The sequence below is a fragment of the Sander lucioperca genome, chromosome 13 (genome assembly GCF_008315115.2).
Source record: "Sander lucioperca isolate FBNREF2018 chromosome 13, SLUC_FBN_1.2, whole genome shotgun sequence".
Lineage (NCBI taxonomy): Eukaryota > Metazoa > Chordata > Actinopteri > Perciformes > Percidae > Sander > Sander lucioperca.
The window spans coordinates 35,876,195-35,902,335 of NC_050185.1; the positions used below are offsets into that span (position 1 = coordinate 35,876,195).

Consider the following 26,141-nt stretch of genomic DNA (forward strand, 5'->3'; position numbering starts at 1 on the left):
AATGGAATCCAATGTTGCCGTTAGCATGTCGTGAGTAAAAGTGAGCCAACAACAACAAAAATAAAACCTAATTACCTCTTGTGGCCTGCGTATTCACAACGAGTACAAATAGCAATGCAGATTAAGACTAGACGATTCCTAGGTAGATATTGATTTGGGACTATATTGGGTGGAAGCACAGCCGAAGCACTGCTACTCAGGCACAGAGATATCACGCAGCACCTGAAAACCTCCAACTTCTGTCAACATACCGGCATGAATATTAGCTATATATATATAAATATGTAGCCTATATATATATATATATATATATATATATATATATATAAATATAAAGGAGGCGGTGAATAACCCTATTTCCAAAATCGGTGGCGTATTCCTTTAAAGTGTATGATTATTACGAAAAAATCACTTTTTCTGGGATTTGGGGTGTTATTTTGTCTCTGGTGCGTGCACACACATACAAACTTTGAAAAAAAAAACATCCATACTGTTTTGAGTGAGATATGGTTTCTGAATGTTATGTTAATGTTAATTACGTCTCTGGTCACGCAACTATTAGAAACATGCCGTTTTTTTGTTGGGTAAAATCAATCTCTGTTGATACTGTTCGTTTGTTTGCTGCTTTTATGGCTGTACTAACCTTACAGCTGTAGCGCACTGGGTTTACGTTTTTACAGGTATATCTGGCAACCCGGCCTGGCTGACAAACTGGGCAGTTGATAACAACAAACAGGCCAAAACACAAACAGAAATTCCGTCACGGAACGGAAATTTCAAAAGGAGAAAACACTGGCATTAGCATTGTTGTCAGAAAAGATAGTATTTTAACTTAGCATGTTTCCTTAATTAAAATAGTTAAATGTAACAACTTAATGCTGAATTTACACGCTCTTTTCACATCGTAGGAAAGCACATCGCTATCGCCAGATGAGTAACAATTTTGTTTGGCAAATTTCGCTAACTCTGTAGATTCCTTCATGCACAACTCGTATTCTTTAGGATGTTTCATACCAAATGTTTTAACAGCGGCGATGTTGTGTATTGTTTATGGTCCTTGCATCCACAAGACAAATCAGCATTGCAAAGCGTAGGGTTTGGTTCGGTGGAAAAAAATTCTATGGTTCGGCAGAAACAGAACCCCGTCAAAAAGCCCAATATTCAGATGAATCCGAACCCGAATCCCTATGAAGCTCTGAGAGAGTCAGATAATAACAAAGTTCACTTTTAAATTCTTACCTTTCATCAACAGCTTGTCCATCTTTAATGTCAATAGGACGATCCATAGACCAGTCACTCTTCATGGACAAACGGCTGGGTCCAGGTCCAGGTTTCTGTTGCTTCATCCTGATACAAACAAAGACAGTGAATCAGTAACTATTCACCAAAATATAATCTGATGCTGTCTCATCTCAGTAGATGATCAGTCGTTGGCTCTTTTCTGACTAATAAAGTTAGTAGTTGAATATTCATATTCAGTGTGAATCATGATGGAGGAGTGATGTGAGTGCTGAGCTCTAACATGGAGAAGAGTCCATCATCATCTCACCTCTGAGCTTTGGTCTGGCTGTCATGGTCCCCACACAGAGTGGTTTTAGAGGGAGGGGCTCCCTCCTCTCTGTCCTCACACTGACTCATAGCAGAGTCCTCACCTGCTGGGAGACATGACCTCTGTTACTGTAGGCCTATAAAAATGCCATATACTATCATGTTGAGCTTTTTTATTACATTATATACCATATTATCTTTCTATAATATAACTATATGAATACAAGTAAGTAAGTAACCATTATTATGTTAACATCTTAAGGTCTGGTGTATTATTGTAGATGGTAAAATATTCTTCTAATGTGTTTATTTTGGACTCTTTTCTGCATTTCTTTACTTCATATTTAAGTATTTGTGCTGCAGCAATGGATGACGTTTGTTCTCTGTGGATCAATAAAGTTTTATGTAATCTCATAAAGGAGGATTTTACTGCAGGATGTTGAACTCCAAGGACCTCTTAAACTTATACAACTCTGCTTCATTTAACTTCTTTGATTCTTTTGTGATTCTACTGAACATTTTTCACCTGATAGTTCCTGCTTCTTGAAAGGTGACCATCTGCAGCTTTTCTTCTTTTCTTTTTTTTAAAGATTTTTTTTTTTTGGGTATTTTAGTCCTTTATTTTGACAGGACAGCTGAAGTTCAAAGTTCAAACACTTTATTGTCATTGTGTAGCACAACGAGATAACCTTGTGACAGCCTAAGGGTGGGCTAAAAGTGATAAAATACATGTTTGATAGTACTGGAACAATTCAATAAATATAAATAAGTCTAATTATAATAATAAAAATAAATGTAAGTTTATCTAGAATCACATATACTATCAAATAACATAAGATAATAATATATAATGAGCTAAAAATGTTAGATAAAAGTTAAGTACTGAAATATATAAATTTATATTTTATATATATATATATATATATATATTAATAAAAGCTAACATTATATAAGTAGGAGCTAATCATAAGTGCACAAGTTGCGTTATAGCATCAGGATTCCTTATTGCCAGCTGAAGACATGAAAGGGGAGAGAGAGGGGGGATGACATGCAGCAAAGGGCTGCAGGTCAGAGTCGAACCAGCGGCCCTCTGCGTCGAGGAGTAAATCTCTATATATGGGGGCCTGATGTACAAACTGAGATATCCGGGAAACACAAAACTAGCTAAAGGAATCTGGCTTTTAACAGAACGATCAATTCATTGGTTAACCAAGACAATAATCAGCAGGTTGGTCATTCAGCCAACCTGTAACATCTTCAGAGCAGAACTTATACTAACGCAGTACTTTGATAGTGTGTATTGGTACTTTTACTGCAGTACAGAAATAAACATTAGAGACTTCAGATTCTTTCATGAGTTGTGTGTTTCAAATATGAATAATAAGTGAGTGTCAGTAATATTAAATGAGTCATTAATTGTCCTCACACTAACAGATAACCTTCAGTCCTGTCTCACTTTGTCAGCAGAGCTACATTTGATTTCTCAAATATTTATTTTGAATCACCTCCATAATTGTTAGCATGGTTACCTCCTGTTGTTGGAAAGCTGGTGATCCTAAACACGGTGGCTAACAGCTAACTGGAAGGGTTAACCCTAACACACCCCTAACCCTAAACTTAACACCCCTAACGCCTAGAGTTAGAGTTAACACCCCTGACTCTAACTCTAACCAAACTTAACTCTTCAACGCATTTTACAGTTGATGAAACTATCAGAACAGAAATCAGCTGAAATCTCAAAAAAAGTTTGACTTACCAAAAGTTTAACCTGGAGGAAATATCTGCGTCACAACACAGGATGAAGTGAAGTACCAGAGAGAGACTTTGAACTTTAATGTTCCTTATCAAGAAACCTGATGAGGACACACCTATACACACACACACACACACACACACACACACACACACACACACACACACACACACACACACACACACACATCCAAAGTGCAACATTACAATTAGTGAGAAAAGGCTGAACATTAACACTCTTCATCACAGGCAGATAAGTTTAAACATATGAAGATGGTTGACAGAAACATGGGGCGTTTCTCAATCTGTGTTCTTCTATTGACTTGTGTTCTTGTGTCCCTGTGAAACGTCATCTTGTGTTGCCAAAGTACTGTCCCAATACACAAGTTCGCATTTCACCAAGAACAGTTAAGATTCCCGGAAATGTTCTTGACACGCCCATTTTACAGAGGATGCATTGGTTGGTAACTAGTATGAACTTCGCAGCACCCGTATCCCAACATTCATTCGGCATTCAGTGAGGGTCGGGTTTCCGGTACATAGACAGACAAAAAACGGGACAATTTTAACAATTTTCGCCATCTTATTCATCACTAAATTCACTTCTGAGAACGTTTTAGGCGAGAAATGAACGATTTAGATTTCGAATATAGGCAGTCTTGCGTAAATCTTTGCCAAATTGACAATTTGCTCCAAAGTTTTCTGAGTTTTCGGAGTTCCCTGAAGTGAGGCGACAGCCAGCTTGCGCCTGCCGGGACCGCTAGCTCGTCGCTCGGACAGTCACGCTCTGACACCCCGCTGTAAGCCGGAGGTCTTTTAGACTGGTCCCGTAAATAAGAGGCTTTAATTTCGCCGTTGACTGATCGTTTGTTTAAATATCACAACACATGTCCATCATAAGATTAACGGGAACCTGTGGTTAACTGCCTTTTCAGAGTTAAACTCCACAAGCACACACACGCACACGCACACACACACACACACAATGCAGCTTCACAGACACACACACACACACACACACACACACACACACACACACACACACACACACACAGTGCAGCAGGTAGAGGCAGGGGAGAGACCCACTTCTCTTTGGGAAACTTGTTTAAATGATGCCATTTTTTGGTGTATTTGTTTTCTGATTATTAAAAGTTGAGTTTCAGTCTGTATGATAAATCAACAGTTGTACATAAAGTGGTAACATGCTATGACATGTTATGTAGACTAAAGGGGAGACACCAACCTTTATAATTTGAATTGCTAATTTCCATCTGTTGTCCCTGGGCATATACAGTGCACTACGATAATATAGAAATGATAATTCCACATAACACTAATAGGAACACATAGGGCACACCAGTGCATAGGCCTTTTTAATTTAACTGACTTAAACTAATACACTAATAATAGTAGGGATCGCGTTCCACCCTTTTGAATAAGTAAGGGGTGTTTGAGCTAAACCATAAACAATAAAATCAATACGTTTTATTTTTCAATAATATTGCAATAGTTGTAGTAGCATTATGAGGTTTTCTTGTCTGGAGATTGTTTTAATATAAAGTGGTTATATTGTTGTGGTTTTTATTTCTAGCTGTTATTTTGGAGCCCTGCAGGTAGCTCTGTGCTGGGGGTGCAGAGCAATAACAGGAAGAATGCATCGTCTCAAACTCTTAACAGAGTTTTCTGTGCTTGTGAACTGCGAGTTCATTGTTCCAAGAACAACCAGCAAGAACGTTCTCCCCAAGAACACAAGTCTGTTCTTGCATCTTGAAATTGAGAAACACCCGATATCTAGGGCAGAGGGGAAGTGGCATAAGGGAAGTGGAACTGATGACTTTAGCTGATAATACTTCTGTACTTTTACTTTGATAGACTAAATACTAGGGCCGGGACTCGATTAAAAAAATTAATCTAATTAATTAGAGGCTTTGTAATTAATTAATCGAAATTAATCGCATTTTAATCGGTCGGGCTAACGTCCACGCTAACTCCTATGTGTTTTGCGTTGAGGTGATATTTGAGGCTCGATGTGCTGCGGTGATACGCAAATTCCTTGTTGCATAGCTTGCACACAACCATGCTCTTGTCGACGCTTCTATCCTTTCGTTTTTTAAAACAAAATTTCCCATCCACGGGGCCAAGCAGAGCGGTCTCGTCAGCTTCTTCGTTCATGTTCACTGTGGTTTGTGTTGTCGGAAGTCAAAAACGCTAGTTGGTTCTCCAGTATAATCGGTCCGTCGAAACTCATTCATTGAAAAACGTTCCGCGGTGCAAAAATAAGTGTGGTTAAAATTATGTTATTTATTTTTGCGTAATTAATTAATGCGTTAAAGTCCCGTAATTAATTAATCTTAATTAACGCGTTAAAGTCCCGGCCCTACTAAATACATTTATCTGATAATATGTGTGTACTTTAACTCAGTAGGCCTAATATCTTCAAAGTAGAACTTTAACTTGTACTAACGCAGTAGGCTTTGACAGTGTGTATTGGTACATTTACTGCTGTACAGAATAAAACATTAGAGACTTCAGACTCTTTCATGAGTTGTGTGTTCCGAATATAAATAATAAGTGAGTTTCAGTAATGTCTCATCTGAAATAAAGTTTCACATAAGTCATTTCTCGTCCTCACACTAACAGATCACCTCCAGTCCTGTCTCACTTTGTCAGCAGAGCTACATTTGATTCTCAAATATTGATTGGAAACAGCTCCATTATGCTTATATATACACAGTATATTTACTGTAGGTAAGAGGATTTTCATGATTTTTGTTTACCTCAAAACTTGTATAAAATAAAAAATGCTTTAACAGCATATCTGACTGAGAGGCTGCAGAGAACTACAGTAAAAACACTATATTATTCCAGTAATAGTAAGGGAAGCAGCCTAAAAATGTCACTGCTGGATGGGACTGATCAGCAGCAATTTTAGCTGCCCTCCTCCTGACTCTAGCCTCATTCAGTTCACTGATTGACAGCTGCCTTTGTCCAGTCAGCCTCTCTGCTGTGCGCACAATGCGCTGCAGTCTGTTCTTCGCCTGGGCCGATGCTGATGCAAACCATACAGAGATGGATGTTGACAGAAGGCTTTCCACAGTGGCTCTGTAAAACCTAGACCGAACAGAGCTGGAAACGTTCAGTTTGGTTAACTGCCTTAGGAAAAAACATTCCACTGTGAGCCCTCTTAATAATAGAGGAACTGTTTTCCTCCCATTTCAGGTTGTTTGTGATGATAGTGCCTAAGAATTTAAATGACTCCACCTCCTTCACAACAGAGCTCTTGATGGTTAGGGTGTGAGAGAGAGGAGGGGGATCGCGGTAGTCTCTCACCATTTCCACTGTCTTTTGTTGGTTAAGCTCCAGATTGTTATTGTCACACCATCCAACCAAATGAGACACTTCCTGTCTATAAGCAGACTCGTCATGTCCTTAATAAGGCCGACCAAGGTGGTATCGTCTGCAAATTAATCAACTTGATGGAAACTGCTGTTGGAAGTGCAATCATTGGTGTACAGTGAGTAGAGAAATGGTGACAGCACACACCCCTGAGGTGCTCCAATGTTGGTGTACTGGGGATCAGACATGTGCTGGCCAAGCCGCACCTGCTGTTGTCTATTGCTGAAGAAATCCATTATCCAGCGGCAGATAGAGGGTTCCAACCCCATCAGTGACAGCTTCCACCGTAGCCGCTCGGGTAGGATGGTGTTAAAGGCGGCACTGAAATCCACAAACAGCATCCGTACATAGGAGCAGGAGAGTCTAGGTGGTCCAGAGCATAATGCAGGCCTAAGTTAACTGCATCACCCACTGAGCAGTTTGCCCTGTAAGCAAACTGCAGGGATCAAGATGGGGAGCTGTGATGGGTTTAAGATGAAACAAAACCAACCCGCTCAAGACATTTCATGACCACTGATGTAAGGGCCACCAGTCTGTAGTCATTCAGGCCCACAGCGCTGTTCTTCTTCGGTACTGGAATAATGGTTGATGACTTAAAACAAGCCGGAACCTTGCATAAGACAATCGACTGATTAAAAATGTCTGTAAAAACTGGAGCGAGCTGGACTGGCGCCAGTGCTTCGGGGGTGGCAGGCGAGATCCCATCGGGCCAGCTGCTTTCCTACATTCTGCCGGCTAAATAGTCGGTGCACGTCCTCTCCTCAATATCAAAGGGGGTTGGTTTGAGAGGTAGTGTTCTCCCCCTCCTGAATGGGACTCCATGATTATGAGGCAGTGTGGGATGACACCCAGATCCACTGGAAGGGGAAGGGGAGGGGGAAAGGGCAAGGAGATCTCTCAAATCTGGTATAAATACATAAAATCATTGGCCAGTTTAGCAGATGGGGTGGCTGTTGTATTTTATTTTTATAACCTGTCAAGTTCTTCAATGACCTCCAGGCTGAAGAGGAGTCATTAGTGCCAAATTGTCCCTCCATCCTCACTTGTAGGCAGCTTTTGCTTTCCTAATGGCTTCAGTAGTATTATATTAGTATTAATTTCTGCTGTAGGTGGGGACCATCTGAATTAAACAGTGATCAGAGTTCCCTAGGGGGGCATGGGGAAGTGAACGATATGCTGCTTTGTGAACAGAATAAAAATGATCCAGTACGTTTCCTCCACGAGTCGGACAGCTGATAGTTGTTTATATTTGGACAGATCGTATTTCAGATGGCAAGCATTGAAGTCACCATAACGAGAAGCACAGAGTTAGGGTGCTATCTCAATGTTATGATAAGCTCGTTAGGGCGTACTGCGAGGGGAATATACACACATGCCAATATAACAGAGGCAAACTCTCTAGGAGCATAGAAGGGCTGGCAGTCCATGGCAATGAACTCCAACAAAGGGCAGCAGTGCTTGTGTAATACTGAAACGTCAGTGCACCAGTTTGAATTAACGTAACAACACAGACCGCCACCTGATGACTTCCCACTCAGTCTTTGTCGCGGTCGGCTCTGATTATGTTAAATCAGGTATTCCACAGCTGAATCCGGACAGTCCGCATTCAGCCAGGTCTCGGTGAAGACAAAGCCGCATTGCTCTGAAATCACTGTGGTCCGTAACAGCAGATTAAGCTCGTCAATTTTGTTACTGAGGGAGCGCACATTAGAAAGGCAGACAGCAGGGAGAGAAACCGATATACCCGCTTCATCCACCTGTAGAAAGCCCCAGCTCTCTTCCTCTGGCTCGGCTGAGTCGATTGACTCTTACCGCTGACTGATAATATCGTCGCAGAAACAGGAATCAGGATCAAGCTGGAAGGCATTGTGCCATAATGTTCATAAGCATATCCGATGTAGCTAAGCCGCATATTACAAAAACAGCGAAACGACCAAACAAACAAACAAACAAACAAACAACTCAGCACTGAAAAGCCGCAGCTGCCTGCATAGTGGGAGGCATACACCACCACATTCACACACGCCGTGGTACCGCTCCCTCACTTTTGGATGAGAGAGGTAGAGATGTGAGCGTATGGCTTTGTTAGTGTTTCAGTGTTCCAAAGCCAAGATGACGTCCTTAAAATGTCTGGTAGAAAATATACATTTAAGATGCTGCAATCAGAGAATCTTTTCTTTTTTCATGAAGAAATGACTATTAAAGCGATGAATCAATAATCAGTGTTGTAGAATTTAAAGCTATGTAAGTTGAGCAGTGGTACCAAGGTGTCTTCAGGTCAGTGTCCAACATCACTCAGAACCTTTCCAGGTTACCATCAGCATACCGTCTGTCTTTCAGCAGCTGCAGGGATCAGCTGATGGGGAAATCAAACGCCCCTCGCTCACAACCAATACAAAGAAGTCGTAAAAACTCCAAATTAAAACAATAACAGCATTTTCTCTGACTGCAGCTCGCAAATAAACAATACATTTAAATATCTACTCACATTTGTCGACGGGTCTCTAGAGCACAGGCGGCGTCGACCTGTGTGACCTCATGTTGCAGTGGATTGTGGGATACGCTTCATGCTGGAAGCTGCACTTATATTCTAGCTGGAAGGAAATCAAGTGAGGGAACGAGGAAGATTTAAACCATATTCACACAGAGTCAACCCCACTTCACTCTCTGCTGACACTGGCATTACTACACTACCGTCTCCTTTCATCCTTCCTTGCTCCTCTCTCCCTTACCTTCTTTCCCTACCTCCTTAACATACTGCTTTCTTACGACCTCTTTCCTTCTTCCCTTTTGCCGTCCCTCCTTATTCATTCTTCCTCTTCTGTCCTGTCCTCCTTACATTCTTACTTTAAAACTATATAAAGTCTAGAGCTGCAAAGATGATACAATTAGTGTCATTTATACATTGAATAAACTATTTAGTTAATCCATTCATCAGTTTGAGTCATTTTGATGTAAAAGACAGGTCAACTTATGTGATGTCAGCTTGTTAAATGTGTCATCATTGCTCCCACCACTAGGGGCATCTGACCACAATGTGGTTTACCTCCGGCCTATATATCAGAGACTCCTGCAGAGGGAGAAGCCCCAAGAACGCTCAGTTAAAATATGGAACAATGACAGTATTATGGCCCTGCAGGGTTGTTTTGATTGACATTTTTAAATTCCCTGACATAAATGAACAGGTAGAAACAATATCTGACTACATCAATTTTTGTGTAGACACAGTCATACCCATAAAAACCACTAAAATCTTTCCAAACGACAAGCCCTGGATCTCCAGTAAATTAAAGCATCTTATAATTGAAAAGAAAAAAGCACACTGGAATCAGGATGACACGGCCAAAAGGGACATACAGAGACAGATTAAAAGACAAATACAGCTGGATAAGTACAGTTACAGACAGAAGATTGAGGCAACCCATGGTGTCAGGCAACTCCCGTGAGGCATGGCAGGGGATCAAGACCAGGACCAAATTTGTGGTAATATCGTTAAGCACTGTGCAGAACAGTTAGCCCCTGTGTTCACTGACATTTTCAACTCCTCTCTTAACCTCTGTAAAGTCCCTAACCTGTGGAAATCATCTACAATTGTACCCGTGCCAAAACTGCCAAGACCCACAGAGTCCAATGACTTCCGACCAATAGCGCTGACATCACTGGTCATGAAGTGCCTGGAGCGTCTGGTAAAGAGGTACATTGTATCCCAAACCCACCATCTTATGGACCCCCTGCAATTCACTTATCAAGCCTCCAGGGGGGTGGATGATGCAATTCTGACATTAATGCACCTTTTGCACACTCATGTTGAGAAACCAAAGACTCATGCCAAGATTCTATTTGTGGACTTTTCATCTGCTTTTAACACCATGCAACCTCAGATTCTTGCAGACATTTGAGCCAGTGAATTCTATCTTGATACAGGTATTATTATTGGATCATGGACTTTCTTACCAGTAGAGTCCAGCGGGTCAGAGTGGGCTCATCTCTGTCTGATTCGATGACAACATCCACAGGCTCTCCACAAGGATGTGTTCTATCTCCTTTACTATTTATTCTATACACAAATTCATGTACTAGCACTTTACAAAACAGGCACTTTATTAAATATGCTGATGACACAGCTCTAGTGAGTCTGCTACAGGATGGGGAGGTAGATCATGGGCCAGTTTTAGACTCCTTTTTAGAATGGTGCAATAAGTCACACTTCATTTTAAATACCAATAAGACCAAAGAAATGTCCATAGATTTTAGAAAGTAATCCACCGAAACTTTTATCAATGGTGGGGCCATTCAGGTTGTTACAAACTACAAATACCTTGGCATTGTACTGGACAACAAGCTGAAATGGGACTCTTGGACTGATCTTTTGCAAACTAAGACACAGCAAAGAATGTACTTTTTAAAGAAACTGCTTGTTTTTAATGTCAATAACAAAATGCTCCAAATGTTTTATACTGCCTTTATTGAAAGTGTTCTAACTTGCTGTATTATCTGCTGGTTCAGAAATGCCACTGAGTCTCAGAAAAAGACAATCAGAAAAACAGTTTTAACTGCCAGCAAGTTACTTGGGATAACACTACCGAGCATTGAACACATTTACAAAGACAGACTGGTGAGAAAGGCCAATAACATTGTATGTGACTACACACACCCCCTGGCATCTCATTTTAAACTACTGCCATCTATGCGTTGTTTCTGCCTACCCCTTCTGACCAAGAACAGATCTAAATTCTCTTTCGTACCACAAACCATAAAAGCCTTAAATCATTCAAAATAAGCTAGTCGTCCAGCTGGCCTGATCATACCCAAGGGTGTATAGTGTATTGTAGTGTGTGATGTATATTCTTCATGTTATGCCTGTCGGTGTCTGATGTATGGACTATTTGTTTGTATCATATGTCTGATGTCTTGTCATAAAGTGCCTTGCGATTGTGCCGCAAACCCAACTGCTCCATGGGGACAATAAAGTTATCTACTACTACTAGATTAACAGACACTTCTATCCCTCCTTCCCTTTCTAACCCTAACCTTTCTTCTTCTAACCCTAACCCTAACCCTGCTGAGACATAAGTCCTTTAACCCTTGCTATATATTTTAAGGTGGTAATAGGCTGACTTTCTAATTGTCTTAATGTGGCTGTTGAAATTCAGGTCTGAGTCCATGACTACACCAAGATTTCTGGCTTTGTCTGTTGTTTTTAACATTGCTCAAGCTGAGCGCTGACTTTTAATCGTTCCTCTTTTGCTCCAAAAACAACCACCTCAGTTTTTTCTTCATAAAATTTAAGAAAGTTCTGGCACATCCAGTCATTAATTTGTTTAATGCACTTAGTCAGTTTTTGTATTGGACTATAGTCCCCTGGCGATAAGGTTATGTAAATTTGTGTGTCGTCCGCATAACTATGGTAATTTATTTTGTTGTTTTCCATAGTCTGAGCCAGTGGAAGCATGTAGATGTTAAACAGAAGAGACCCCAGAACGGACCCTTGGGGAACTCTGCACGTCATATTTGTATGCTTAGATGTATAATTACCTATAGATACAAAGTAATCCCTATTCTTTAAGTAGGATTCAAACCAGTTGTTGTACTGAGCCAGAAAGGCCAACCCAGTTTTCCAATCGGTCTAGTAATATGTCATGGTCGACCGTGTCAAATGCAGCACTGAGATCAAGTAATACTAAGACTAAATTTTGCCACTATCTGTGTTTAAATGGAGGTCATTAATGACTTTAACAACAGCCGTCTCAGTGCTGTGGTGTGGTCGAAAACCCGACTGGAAGGCATCAAAACTGTTGTTCAGTGGCAAGAACAAGTTGTTAGTTGTTGAAAAAACGCTTTTTCATTGATTTTACTTAAAAATGGAAGGTTTGATATTGGCCTATAGTTGCTAATCAGTGACGTGTCTAGATTGTTCTTTTTAAGAGTGGCTTAATGACTGCAGGTTTCAGGGCCTGTGGGAAGATACCTGAGAGAAGAGACGTGTTTACAATCTGTTGAAGATCTACAAAACAATGAACCACCTGGAGTTAAACCCCAAGAAGACTGTGGAGATGACAGTGGACTTTCGGAGAAGTCCCCCCAACCACCATCCAGACCGACACAGTGTCCACTGTGGATTTCTTTAGGTTCCTGGGATCAACCATTTCACAGGACCTAAAATGGTCTCCCCACATTGACTCTGTCCAGAAAAAGGCCCAACAGAGGTTGTACTTCCTGCGACACCTAAGGAAGTTTAATCTGCTTAAGGAGCTGCTGACCACTTTCTACTCAGTCATCATTCAGTCTGTCATCTGCACCTCCATTACTGTCTGGTTTGGGTCAGCCACCAAACGGGACAGGGCCAGACTGCAACGGACAATTAGAGCTGCAGAGAGGATCATTGGAGCTGACCTTCCCTCCATCCAGGACCTGTACCGGTCCAGGGTCAGGAAAGGGGCAGCAAAAATCTCTGCAGACCCCTTACATCCTGGTCACAAACTGTTCAACCTGCTTCCCTCTGGTAGGCGATACAGGGCACTGTTCACCAAAACCAGCCGACACAAAGGCAGCTTCTTTCCCCAAGCAGTCACTCTGTTGAACGTTCAGAAATAGCCGCCCCACCCTTACACTGAACAAAGTCAATCAACACTGTCATCTACCTCATGTATATTTCAATCTTACAATTACAATATTGTTATTAATATATTACCATTGCACTGAACTGCCTTGCATTATATTTATATTTAAATGTTACATCTCAGACAATACTGATATTGCACTATTCCTTCCCTCTCTTCAATTGTTATTGTATATTTCTTATAAATTTGTAAATTCTATTGTATCGCTATACTGCATACTTAACAGTATTTTTTTAGATTTCTTACTGTCCTTTCTGTTTTTTTATGCTTTATATGTGTTGTACTTTGAGAGCAAAGGTTAACCAGAGTTGAATTCCTTGTTTGTTTATGCAAACCTGGCCAATAAAGCTGATTCTGAACATGTATGCATGACACTTCCTTAATTCTTCATTCAGACACAAATCCCATCATTTGTTCCCTTTTATCTTCCGTCTGTGCAGAAAGTATAGAAGTACACGTTCCACCACAGACAGCATGTTTGTTTACTACTGTAGTCCAAGAAATGCTCTGATAAGTCCGTTCAGGGCTGACCTTTGTTACCTCCACCATAGGAGCCCACGTTGAGTGTGTTCGCCAGGATCGAGCACTCGTGCCAGCTGAGCATTTGTCTTTGTCATTTGTGTTCGCGTACTTGCATGGACCATGTTTCTGTCCAGTGTCTGCTTTGTATCACAGCACTTAGTGGATGAAATATCACTAAAATTGTGTGCTAAAATATATAGCTTTGGCTAAACCATGCCTGGTTTTGGAAGAGTAAAAATGAATGACGAACCATTTTGTTTATGTATTTTTATATTTATTTGAAGGACGAAATATAATTATGTTCCCATAATCATGGAAAACCTGGCAAAGTTATGGAATTATTAAAATCTTTGAAAGTTTTGGAAAAGTCATGGAATTTCAAAATAAAACAATTTAGGCCTGGAGAAGTCATTTTAATGAAGTCATGGAATTTTTTTGTGTTTTAATGAAATACATTTTTACAGTAATCTTCCACAGATAATCTTTAATGTAATGTAATATATCTCATAATTGTTTTTTTTTTTGTTTCTGTAAACATAAAGTAGCTCTGATACGTGTAGGATTCAAAATGATATCGGATTCACAAAAAAGATAAAGTAACATGATGTTTTGTTTATCATTACGTACGATTCCTAATTTTCTCCTGGCGTCCCATCTTTCCCTGCAGCTATGAGTTTATTTTAAAATACTATTGCCACATAATTAAGAGAACACAGGTGGTTTTGCATTTTCTTGCCACAATATATGGTTATAAAAGTAAAACGATTGTGTTTTTCCAGAAATTACACCATTGGTGTTTATTGCACAGATTGTACATGGTCTATGCATCTCAATTTTCCAAATACCACAGTTGTCAGAGATCAGCCCTTATTACTGAACTTTAATTGAAAAGGTGATCATGCACTCTGTCTTTGTAAAGGGGTACAGTGGAGCACACTTAGTCCACATTATCTATTACACTGATTAATTTACAAAAAAACCTCTTAAATTCTCTTTACAATGATGGCAATACTTTCTTGAACTTCAAATTGGACAGGAATCTTCGTATCTCTTTGGACTGCAAACCATAAATAATGGGGTTGAGGCTGCCAGGGACGATATGAAACAAAATGCTACTGAGTTTCCTGTAGTCTGTGTACTGAGGGAAGCGATGCAGAACAATGTTAGACATTCCACTAAATGCCATAATCAGATATACAACCAGATGGGTGCTGCAGGTCTTCAAGGCTTTACTGTTCAAAGACTTGTTATTACTGGTGAGACACACTACTGCAATCTTAGTATAGGTGAGAACCATGCAGCCGATAGAACTTGTGAACAGAACTACAGTGAAAGCGAGGCCATAGACATTATTAATAGACACATCCTCGCAGGAGAGTTTAAACAGTGAGGCATTGTCACAGTAAGGGTTTTGGATCAGAGTCCTGCATCGGTTCAGCCGTATGGTCAGACCGAGCAGAATCCCAACCAACACAAAGGCCACTCCCCAGGCACAAATTGTCAGCTTGATCACCATTTTGTTGGTCATTATGGCAGCATAGCGCAGGGGATTGCAAATGGCCACATATCTGTCAAAGGCCATAATCATGAGCACTGTGTGGGAAGTGGTGCCAAACATGTGTGTTGTAAAAGCTTGGACCACACATTCATTATAAGTGATGATGCGCTCAGAGGGAGGCCGCAACATGTCTAAAAGCAAACGGGGCACCATGATAGAATTTCCAAGTACATCATTTAAGGTCAGGTTGCAAAAAAGGACATACATGGGCTGGTGAAGATTTTTGTCAATGAAAACCAGAACAGCAATACCTACATTTGCTACAATTATAAACAGGTAGGAGAAAAAGAACAAGAAAAAGACAGGGTACGTAGACTCTTTTGAAACAATTAACCCCTCCAGCTGGAGTGTGTAGCTGTTGTAGGTGTAGTTTTCCATCAACCTGAAAACAACAAAACAATGCTTTAAATGTCACAAGTAATGTCCTGGCAATTTAGGTATCAAGAGATCACAATACTAGTGTGCAAACGATCACAACAGAAACATGCTGCCTTTCCCAGATATCAGTAAGACTGACTATATGCCAATATGGATAGTTCACATGTAGACATGTAGATCGGTAATGCTTACTCTGAATGTCTCTTGTTCCAAGCTTGTTTCTTATGTCTCCTGCTCATTGCTGATAATATCCACCGGAACTCTTTTGCAATGTTTTATAGACATGATTTAATCTGCAGGGGAATCATTTGCCATTACGTCAGGTAATGTGTGATGCAACATTTAGAAATTGTTATGCTGGCCATTGCAACTGTCAACAAGTTATAATGTCCATGTAAATGACCCAAATATTGTTTCTGTGGTTAAGTCATTTTCTGATGCTAATGCTCTAATAAGTCCGATCAGGGCTGACCTTTGTTACCTGTATTTATTTGAAGGACGAAATATAATTATGTTCCCATAATCATGGAAAACCTGGCAAAATTATGGAATTATTCAAATCTGGAATTTCAAAATAAAACAATTTAGGCCTGGAGAAGTCATGACATTTTTTTCGTTTTAATGAAATACATGTTTACAGTAATCTTCCATAGATAACCTTTAATGTAATGTATTATAACTGTTAATTTATGTTTTGTTTCTGTAAACATAAAGTAGCTCTGATATGTGTAGGATTCAAAATGATATCGGATTCACAAAAAAGATAAAGCAACATGACATTTTGTTTATCATTACGTAAGATTCCTAATTTTCTCCTGGCGTCCCATCTTTCCCTCCAGCTATGAGTTTATTTTAAAATACTATTGCCCCATAATTAAGAGAACACAGGTGGTTTAGCATTTTATTAATATATGGTTATCAAGATAAAACTATTGTATTTTTCCAGAAATAATTCAGGTCATTGTGCTATAGGCCTTGTATAAATATAATCAGGGTTAAGGTTAGCCCTAACCAAGGTAACGATTCTGGGCTTTGGAGTTTAGTTTAAAATACTATTGCCACATAATTAAGAGAACACAGGTGGTTTTGCATTTTCTTGCCACAATATATGGTTATAAAAGTAAAACGATTGTGTTTTTCCAGAAATTACACCATTGGTGTTTATTGCACAGATTGTACATGGTCTATGCATCTCAATTTTCCAAATACCACAGTTGTCAGAGATCAGCCCTTATTACTGAACTTTAATTTAAAAGGTGATCATGCACTCTGTCTTTGTAAAGGGGTACAGTGGAGCACACTTAGTCCACATTATATGTTGCAGTGATGAATTTACAAAAAAAAAAAAACAGTCTTAAATTCTCATTACAATGATGGCAATACTTTCTTGAACTTCAAATTGGACAGGAATCTTCGTATCTCTTTGGACTGCAAACCATAAATAATGGGGTTGAGGCTGCCAGGGACGATATGAAACAAAATCATACTGAATTTCCTGTAGGTTGTGTACTGAGGGAAGCGATGCAGAACAATATTAGACATTCCACTGACCAACAAAATCAGATACACCACCAGATGGGTGCTGCAGGTCTTTAAGGCTTTACTGTTCAAAGACTTGTTATTACTGGTCCCACAGACTACTGCAATCTTAGTATAGGTGAGAACCGTGCTGCCTATAGAACTTGTGAACAGAACTACAGTGAAAGCGAGGCCATAGCCATTATTAATAGACACATCGTCGCAGGAGAGTTTAAACAGTGAGGCATTGTCACAGTAAGGGTTTTGGATCAGAGTCCTGCATCGGTTCAACCGTATGGTCAGACCGAGCAGAATCCCGACCATTACTAAGGCCACTCCCCAGGCAGAAACTGTCAGCTTGATCACCATTTTGTTGGTCATTATAGCAGCATAGCGCAGGGGATTGCAGATGGCCACATATCTGTCAAAGGCCATAATCATGAGCACTGTAAGACTAGTGGTACCAAACATATGTGAGACAAAAGCTTGGACCACACATTCATTATAAGTAATGATACGCTCAGAGGGAGGACGCAACATGTCTAAAAGCAAACGAGGCTCCATGATAGAATTTCCAAGTACATCATTAAAAGTTAGGTTACAAAAAAGGACATACATGGGCTGGTGAAGATTTTTGTCAATGAAAACCAGAACAGCAATACCTACATTTGCTACAATTATAAACAGGTAGGAGAAAAAGAACAAGAAAAAGACAGGGTACGTAGACTCTTTTGAAACAATTAACCCCTCCAGCTGGAGTGTGTAGCTGTTGTAGGTGTAGTTTTCCATCAACCTGAAAACAACAAAACAATGCTTTAAATGTCACAAGTAATGTCCTGGCAATTTAGGTATCAAGAGATCACAATACTAGTGTGCAAACGATCACAACAGAAACATGCTGCCTTTCCCAGATATCAGTAAGACTGACTATATGCCAATATGGATAGTTCACATGTAGACATGTAGATCGGTAATGCTTACTCTGAATGTCTCTTGTTCCAAGCTTGTTTCTTATGTCTCCTGCTCATTGCTGATAATATCCACCGGAACTCTTTTGCAATGTTTTATAGACATGATTTAATCTGCAGGGGAATCATTTGCCATTACGTCAGGTAATGTGTGATGCAACATTTAGAAATTGTTATGCTGGCCATTGCAACTGTCAACAAGCTATAATGTCCATGTAAATGACCCAAATATTGTTTCTGTGGTTAAGTCATTTTCTGACGCTAATGCTTTCATTTTGAAAAGTCCGAATCCCGAAGTAAAAGTACAGCCGCAAAACAAGAAGGAATAAGCTGTCTTATAGAGAACAAAGGCATACGTTAATATTGTTTAGCACCTGGCTGTTAGGGGCACAATGTATGTTAGTTTTACATTTCATTTATGTTACAATTGTTTGTATCTTGGGTTACTTTGTGGTGTGCCATTTTATGGTTTTGCCGAGATTGGAGAGTGACTTGAAGTTGGCGTTGCCTGGCTAATGTGCCTGTTACTTGAGAGATACTACATCGAAATGTATGTAAAGTAGAGCTGTCAATCGATAAAAAATGTAATCGAATTAATTACATACTCTGTGATTAATTAATCTAAATTAATCACATACATAATTTTTGCACGGTGCCTTAACGATGCCTGAACCAATTCTCTTTAAGAAAGTTAAAAAAAGAAAGAAAAAAAAGGGTACTAAACAACAGTCGGCGACATTAAATAACGGCTTGTTTATTTCTAGGCCATATGGTCACAATTAAATGATTTAATAATAATGTAATAACTATAACAATAACTTATTTCACTAGTATATTGCTGATGAATGGCAAAAACAACCACAAGATTGGAGAAGGGCATTTAACAATAACTTTAAATGCACCACAAAGCTGTAGGTTACCAGTTTCATTGAACGCGTCTGTGTTGTTTTTTTTTCTGACAAAGGCAGCTGCAGATTGTTCCGGTGTTGGAATCCTCTACAGTGAAATACAGTCACACTTTACACCGTTTAGCGTTAGCTGTCAGCATTTTCCGTGTTTAATCCAGCTACTAGCTAACGTTAGCTGCTGTTGAGTGTAGTGTTAACTACGCAATGTTTCTGTTGCCTGTAACGTCCGTTTTCAGACCATCAGAGAGCAGCGCAGACATATCAGTGGCGCTGAAATGAGGAGCCGAAATTTGCGTTGCTATTCGGTCCGGTAGATACAGGTCGTTAAGGCACCGGTGCCGTATTAGCACCGGATTTCGTTACCCAACCATATTCAGGAAGAAGATTTTTATAAGTAAATGTTCCAATCAATGACAGCGCTTTCTCATCTCACTCCTTCATTTTACAGTTGAATGGTGGCTAAAACGGCTCCTGGTCAAAGTTCAATATGGAATGAATTAATCTGCATTATTTTGACAGCCCTAATGTAAAGTAAAGGTGTTTTGTTTTTCTTTTGTTTGTTTTTCTCAGCTTTTACGGTAGTTCAAGAGATTCAAGGTGTATTAAAGGTGCTCTAAGCGATGTTGGGTGACGTTACTTCTTGTTGACGTTCAAAGTATTGTCAAACAAAACAGAGGCTAGCTCGCCCCTCCCCCTCCCTTCTGTGCTTCCTGAAACAGTCATCAACGCGCATTGTAGAAGTAGCCTAACGCTGCTGCGGTAATGGCGCAACCAGCTCCTTCTTGTCGGCTATTGGCTGGAACACTGTTTGTTATGTTTTGTGGTGCAGGTTGGCGCAGTTTGTTTTTGTTGCTGTTTGTGGAGCCTGGGCTGTCTACAGAGACCGTGTTTTTTTTACAGTTTGTTCAGGGGACAGTCAGCTAGTGAATAGTGAGGAGATGTTTGCTGTATGTGACAAAAAATGTTGTGTAATGCGTAAAAACCATGTGAAATCGCTTAGAACACCTTTAAGGAATGTTGCAAAAGGACAATAAAGCTTTCTGAACCATCAGTTAACAGAGAGCCAGACCATTATTCAGCCGGGGACGCTACAGTAAACTTGCTCCAAGAATTATATACCTTGCTACTCTTAGACAAGAAAGAGTAAAGTTTGTGTCACCCTGTTCACCCTCCCTTGCATCAAAACTTCTCACTCATCTCCAGTCTAAATTATCCAACCTCAAACTTGGTCTTGTTCCAACCTCTTAAAATGATAGTTGTCTGGCTGGTGTTCTTTGCAAGTACATGGACGCAGAGGTTTCAAGCTAACGAAGTTTGATTTGACGCGCCGTTGTGTTCTGGAGTGTGTCAGCTGAAAATTGTGGCTCAGGTCAGGCTAGACTCTTCATTGTTGCTGCTTGCAACGCTATAGCATGAAACAACAAGAGAAAGCTGACCCCTTAGGTTTAGGTTTAAAACAACCCTGGCTGAGCAGTTTGATGAAGCTCTGGTGCCAATCATTCATGTAGCTCTTTAACCGGTCCCTGGAGCTGTGTGAAGTGCCCTCCTGCTTCTAATGCTCCACCATCATCCCAGTCCCCAAAAATCTCTCCATCATAGGCAAGGCAAGGCAAGGCAGCTTTATTTGTATAGCACCTTTCAGCAACAGGGCAATTCAAAGTGCTTTACATAAAACATTAAAGAGCAGTTAAAAACGATAACCTGATAACGACCTGAGAGGTCTGGGTGGTTCATAGTGTACTAGCAGATCAGAAATGTATTTTGGCCCTAAACCGTTTAGTGATTTATTAACCAGCAAAAGTATTTTGAAATAAATTCTTTGAGGTACTGGAAGCCAGTGTAGAGACTTCAGAACTGGAGTGATGTGATCCACTTTCTTGGTCTTAGTGAGGACTCGAGCAGCAGTGTTCTGAATCAGCTGCAGCTGTCTGATTGATTTTTTAGGGAGACCTGTAAAGACACGTTACAGTAGTCAAGTCTACTGAAGATAAAAGCATGGACAAGTTTTTCCAAATCCTGCTGAGACATAAGTCCTTTAACCCTTGCTATATATTTTAAGGTGGTAATAGGCTGACTTTCTAATTGTCTTAATGTGGCTGTTGAAATTCAGGTCTGAGTCCATGACTACACCAAGATTTCTGGCTTTGTCTGTTGTTTTTAACATTGCTCAAGCTGAGCGCTGACTTTTAATCGTTCCTCTTTTGCTCCAAAAACAACCACCTCAGTTTTTTCTTCATAAAATTTAAGAAAGTTCTGGCACATCCAGTCATTAATTTGTTTAATGCACTTAGTCAGTTTTTGTATTGGACTATAGTCCCCTGGCGATAAGGTTATGTAAATTTGTGTGTCGTCCGCATAACTATGGTAATTTATTTTGTTGTTTTCCATAGTCTGAGCCAGTGGAAGCATGTAGATGTTAAACAGAAGAGACCCCAGAACGGACCCTTGGGGAACTCTGCACGTCATATTTGTATGCTCAGATGTATAATTACCTATAAATACAAAGTAATCCCTATTCTTTAAGTAGGATTCAAACCAGTTGTTGTACTGAGCCAGAAAGGCCAACCCAGTTTTCCAATCGGTCTAGTAATATGTCATAGTCGACCGTGTCAAATGCAGCACTGAGATCAAGTAATACCAAGACTGAAATTTTGCCCCTATCTGTGTTTAAATGGAGGTCATTAAAGACTTTAACAACAGCCGTCTCAGTGCTGTGGTGTGGTCGAAAACCCAACTGGAAGGCATGAAAACTGTTGTTCAGTGGCAAGAAAAGGTTCAGTTGTTAGTTGTTGAAAAAACGCTTTTTCAATGATTTTACTTAAAAATGGAAGGTTTAATATCGGCCTATAGTTGCTAATCAGTGACGTGTCTAGATTGTTCTTTTTTAAGAGTGGCTTAATGACTGCAGGTTTCAGGGCCTGTGGGAAGATACCTGAGAGAAGAGACGTGTTTACAATCTGTTGAAGATCTGAAGCCAAACAATTCGAGACATTTTTGAAAACGCCCATTGGTAGAATATCAAGGTAGCAGGAGGAGGTTTTTAGATGTTGTATAATGTCCTCCAGGTTTTTATGGTTGATCGTATGAAATTGTGTCATATTGGTCATTATTTGTTTTGCCTGGACACTGTGACAACACATATCCTGTACTTGATATGGAGGCACTGACTATTTGTCATAGGATTAAATGACTACAGGCCTGTCGCCCTGACGTCTGTGGTCATGAAATCCTTTGAAAGACTGGTGTTGAGCCACCTGAAGGACATAACAGGACCCCTGCTGGACTCCCTGCAGTTTGCCTACAGTGCAAACAGGTCGGCAGATGATGCTGTCAATATGGGAGTGCAATCCTGCACCACCTCCGATCCTGTTTGTGGACTTCAGCTCAGCGTTCAACACCATCATCCCTGAACTCCTACATCAGAAGCTCACCCAGTTCTCAGTGCCTGCCACCACCTGTCAGTGGATCACCAGCTTTCTGATTGACAGGCAGCAGCATGTCAGTCTGGGGATCATCTCATCCAAAACCCAGTCCATCAGCACTGGTGCCCCACAGGGGTTCGTCCTCTCCCCCGCTGCTCTTCTCCCTCTATACTAATGACTGCACTCAAAGAACCCGTCTGTAAAACTCCTGAAGTTTGCAGATGACACCACCGTTATTGGTTTGATCCAGGATGGTGATGAGTCTGCTTACAGACAGGAGGTGGAACAGCTGGTCTAGTGGTGCAGTCAGAACCACCTGGAGTTAAACCCCAAGAAGACTGTGGAGATGACAGTGGACTTTCGGAGAAGTCCCCCCAACCACCATCCAGACCGACACAGTGTCCACTGTGGATTCCTTTAGGTTCCTGGGATCAACCATTTCATAGGACCTAAAATGGTCTCCCCACATTGACTCTGTCCAGAAAAAGGCCCAACAGAGGTTATACTTCCTGCGACACCTAAGGAAGTTTAATCTGCTTAAGGAGCTGCTGACCACTTTCTACTCAGCCATCATTCAGTCTGTCATCTGCACCTCCATTACTGTCTGGTTTGGGTCAGCCACCAAACGGGACAGGGCCAGACTGCAACGGACAATTAGGGCTGCAGAGAGGATCATTGGAGCTGACCTTCCCTCCATCCAGGACCTGTACCGGTCCAGGGTCAGGAAAAGGGCAGCAAAAATCTCTGCAGACCCCTTACATCCTGGTCACAAACTGTTCAACCTCCTTCCCTCTGGTAGGCGATACAGGGCACTGTTCGCCAAAACCGGCCGACACAAAGGCAGCTTCTTTCCCCAAGCAGTCACTCTGTTGAACGTTCAGAAATAGCCGCCCCACCCTTACACTGAACAAAGTCAATCAACACTGTCATCTACCTCATGTATATTTCAATCTTACAATTACAATATTGTTATTAATATATTACCATTGCACTGAACTGCCTTGCATTATATTTATATTTAAATGTTAAATCTCAGACAATACTGATATTGCAAAGGTTAACCAGAGTTGAATTCCTTGTTTGTTTATGCAAACCTGGCCAATAAAGCTGATTCTGAACATGTATGCATGACACTTCCTTAATTCTTCATTCAGACACAAATCCCATCATTTGTTCCCTTTTATCTTCCGTCTGTGCAGAAAGTATAGAAGTACACGTTCCACCACAGACAGCATGTTTGTTTACTACTGTAGTCCGAGAAATGCTCTGATAAGTCCGTTCAGGGCTGACCTTTGTTACCTCCACTGGTGCATAGGAGCCCACGTTGAGTGTGGTCGCCAGGATCGAGCACTCGTGCCAGCTGAGCATTTGTCTTTGTCATTTGTGTTCGCGTACTTGCATGGACCATGTTTCTGTCTAGTGTCTGCTTTGTATCACAGCAGTTAGTGGATGAAATATCACTAAAATTGTGTGCTAAAATATATAGCTTTGGCTAAACCATGCCTGGTTTTGGAAGAGTAAAAATGAATGACGAACCATTTTGTTTATGTATTTTTATATTTATTTGAAGGACGAAATATAATTATGTTCCCATAATCATGGAAAACCTGGCAAAGTTATGGAATTATTAAAATCTTTGAAAGTTTTGGAAAAGTCATGGAATTTCAAAATAAAACAATTTAGGCCTGGAGAAGTCATTTTAATGAAGTCATGGAATTTTTTTGTGTTTTAATGAAATACATTTTTACAGTAATCTTCCACAGATAATCTCATAATTGTTTTTTTTTTGTTTCTGTAAACATAAAGTAGCTCTGATATGTGTAGGATTCAAAATGATATCGGATTCACAAAAAAGATAAAGTAACATGATGTTTTGTTTATCATTACGTACGATTCCTAATTTTCTCCTGGCGTCCCATCTTTCCCTGCAGCTATGAGTTTATTTTAAAATACTATTGCCACATAATTAAGAGAACACAGGTGGTTTTGCATTTTCTTGCCACAATATATGGTTATAATAGTAAAACGATTGTGTTTTTCCAGAAATTACACCATTGGTGTTTATTGCACAGATTGTACATGGTCCTTGCATCTCAATTTTCCAAATAGTAATAGAGCACACTTAGTCCACATTATCTATTACACTGATTAATTTACAAAAAAACCTCTTAAATTCTCTTTACAATGATGGCAATACTTTCTTGAACTTCAAATTGGACAGGAATCTTCGTATCTCTTTGGACTGCAAACCATAAATAATGGGGTTGAGGCTGCCAGGGACGATATGAAACAAAATGCTACTGAGTTTCCTGTAGTCTGTGTACTGAGGGAAGCGATGCAGAACAATGTTAGACATTCCACTAAATGCCATAATCAGATATACAACCAGATGGGTGCTGCAGGTCTTCAAGGCTTTACTGTTCAAAGACTTGTTATTACTGGTCCCACAGACTACTGCAATCTTAGTATAGGTGAGAACCATGCAGCCGATAGAACTTGTGAACAGAACTACAGTGAAAGCGAGGCCATAGGCATTATTAATAGACACATCCTCGCAGGAGAGTTTAAACAGTGAGGCATTGTCACAGTAAGGACTTTGGATCAGAGTCCTGCATCGGTTCAGCCGTATGGTCAGACCGAGCAGAATCCCAACCATTACTAAGGCCACTCCCCAGGCAGAAACTGTCAGCTTGATCACCATTTTGTTGGTCATTATAGCAGCATAGCGCAGGGGATTGCAGATGGCCACATATCTGTCAAAGGCCATAATCATGAGCACTGTAAGACTAGTGGTACCAAACATGTGTGTTGTAAAAACTTGGACTACACATTCATTATAAGTGATGATGCGCTCAGAGGGAGGACGCAACATGTCTAAAAGCAAACGGGGCACCATGATAGAATTTCCAAGTACATCATTAAAAGTTAGGTTACAAAAAAGGACATACATGGGCTGGTGAAGATTTTTGTCAATGAAAACCAGAACAACAATACCTACATTTGCTACAATTATAAACAGGTAGGAGAAAAAGAGAAAGACAGGGTACGTAGACTCTTTTGAAACAATAAACCCCTCCAGCTGGAGTGTGTAGCTGTTGTAGGTGTAGTTTTCCATCAACCTGAAACTACAAAACAATGCTTTAAATGTCACAAGTAATGTCCTGGCAATTTAGGTATCAAGAGATCACAATACTAGTGTGCAAACGATCACAACAGAAACATGCTGCCTTTCCCAGATATCAGTAAGACTGACTATATGCCAATATGGATAGTTCATATATTTTTTTGTTTGTTTTTTTTTTGTTTGGTTGGACGTTCATCATGAAAGTAGTAACCGTTTAAAAAAAATTAAAGTTGTAAATGTTACAAGTATTGTCCTGGCAATTAAGCTATCAAGATGTCAAGTCACAATACTAGTGTGCAACTCTCTCTTTAATGGAGTGTGTCAGTAAATTATGAAAGTAGTAACAGTATAAAAAATAAAGTAGGATAATTGTGAGAAAACATGTAGATCGGTAATTCTTACTCTGACTGTCTCTTGTTCCAAGATT

General features: G+C 40.2%; 5 protein-coding genes across 5 annotated transcripts in view; 1 reads left to right on the forward strand and 4 right to left on the reverse strand.

The window, feature by feature from the left end:
- Positions 1-26,141, reverse strand: part of LOC116036424 (bromodomain-containing protein DDB_G0280777-like) — a 1,700,590-nt gene that overhangs the window by 611,812 nt on the left and 1,062,637 nt on the right. The window lies entirely within an intron of this gene.
- The window catches only part of LOC116036425 (C1q-related factor-like), a 680,685-nt gene that overhangs the window by 529,011 nt on the left and 125,533 nt on the right, over positions 1-26,141 (forward strand). The gene's annotated exons all lie outside the window — the stretch shown is intronic.
- On the reverse strand, positions 14,833-15,777 carry LOC116041501 (olfactory receptor 146-like). Its single transcript, XM_031287400.2, has one exon. It carries the CDS (start codon positions 15,772-15,774, stop codon positions 14,833-14,835), a length of 942 nt encoding a protein of 313 aa, XP_031143260.2. The 5' UTR covers positions 15,775-15,777.
- On the reverse strand, positions 17,140-18,084 carry LOC116041497 (olfactory receptor 146-like). Its single transcript, XM_035990969.1, has one exon. The coding sequence runs from the start codon at positions 18,079-18,081 to the stop codon at positions 17,140-17,142; it is 942 nt and encodes a 313-aa protein (XP_035846862.1). The 5' UTR covers positions 18,082-18,084.
- On the reverse strand, positions 24,770-25,705 carry LOC116041498 (olfactory receptor 52N2-like). The gene has a single exon (XM_031287397.2). It carries the CDS (start codon positions 25,703-25,705, stop codon positions 24,770-24,772), a length of 936 nt encoding a protein of 311 aa, XP_031143257.1.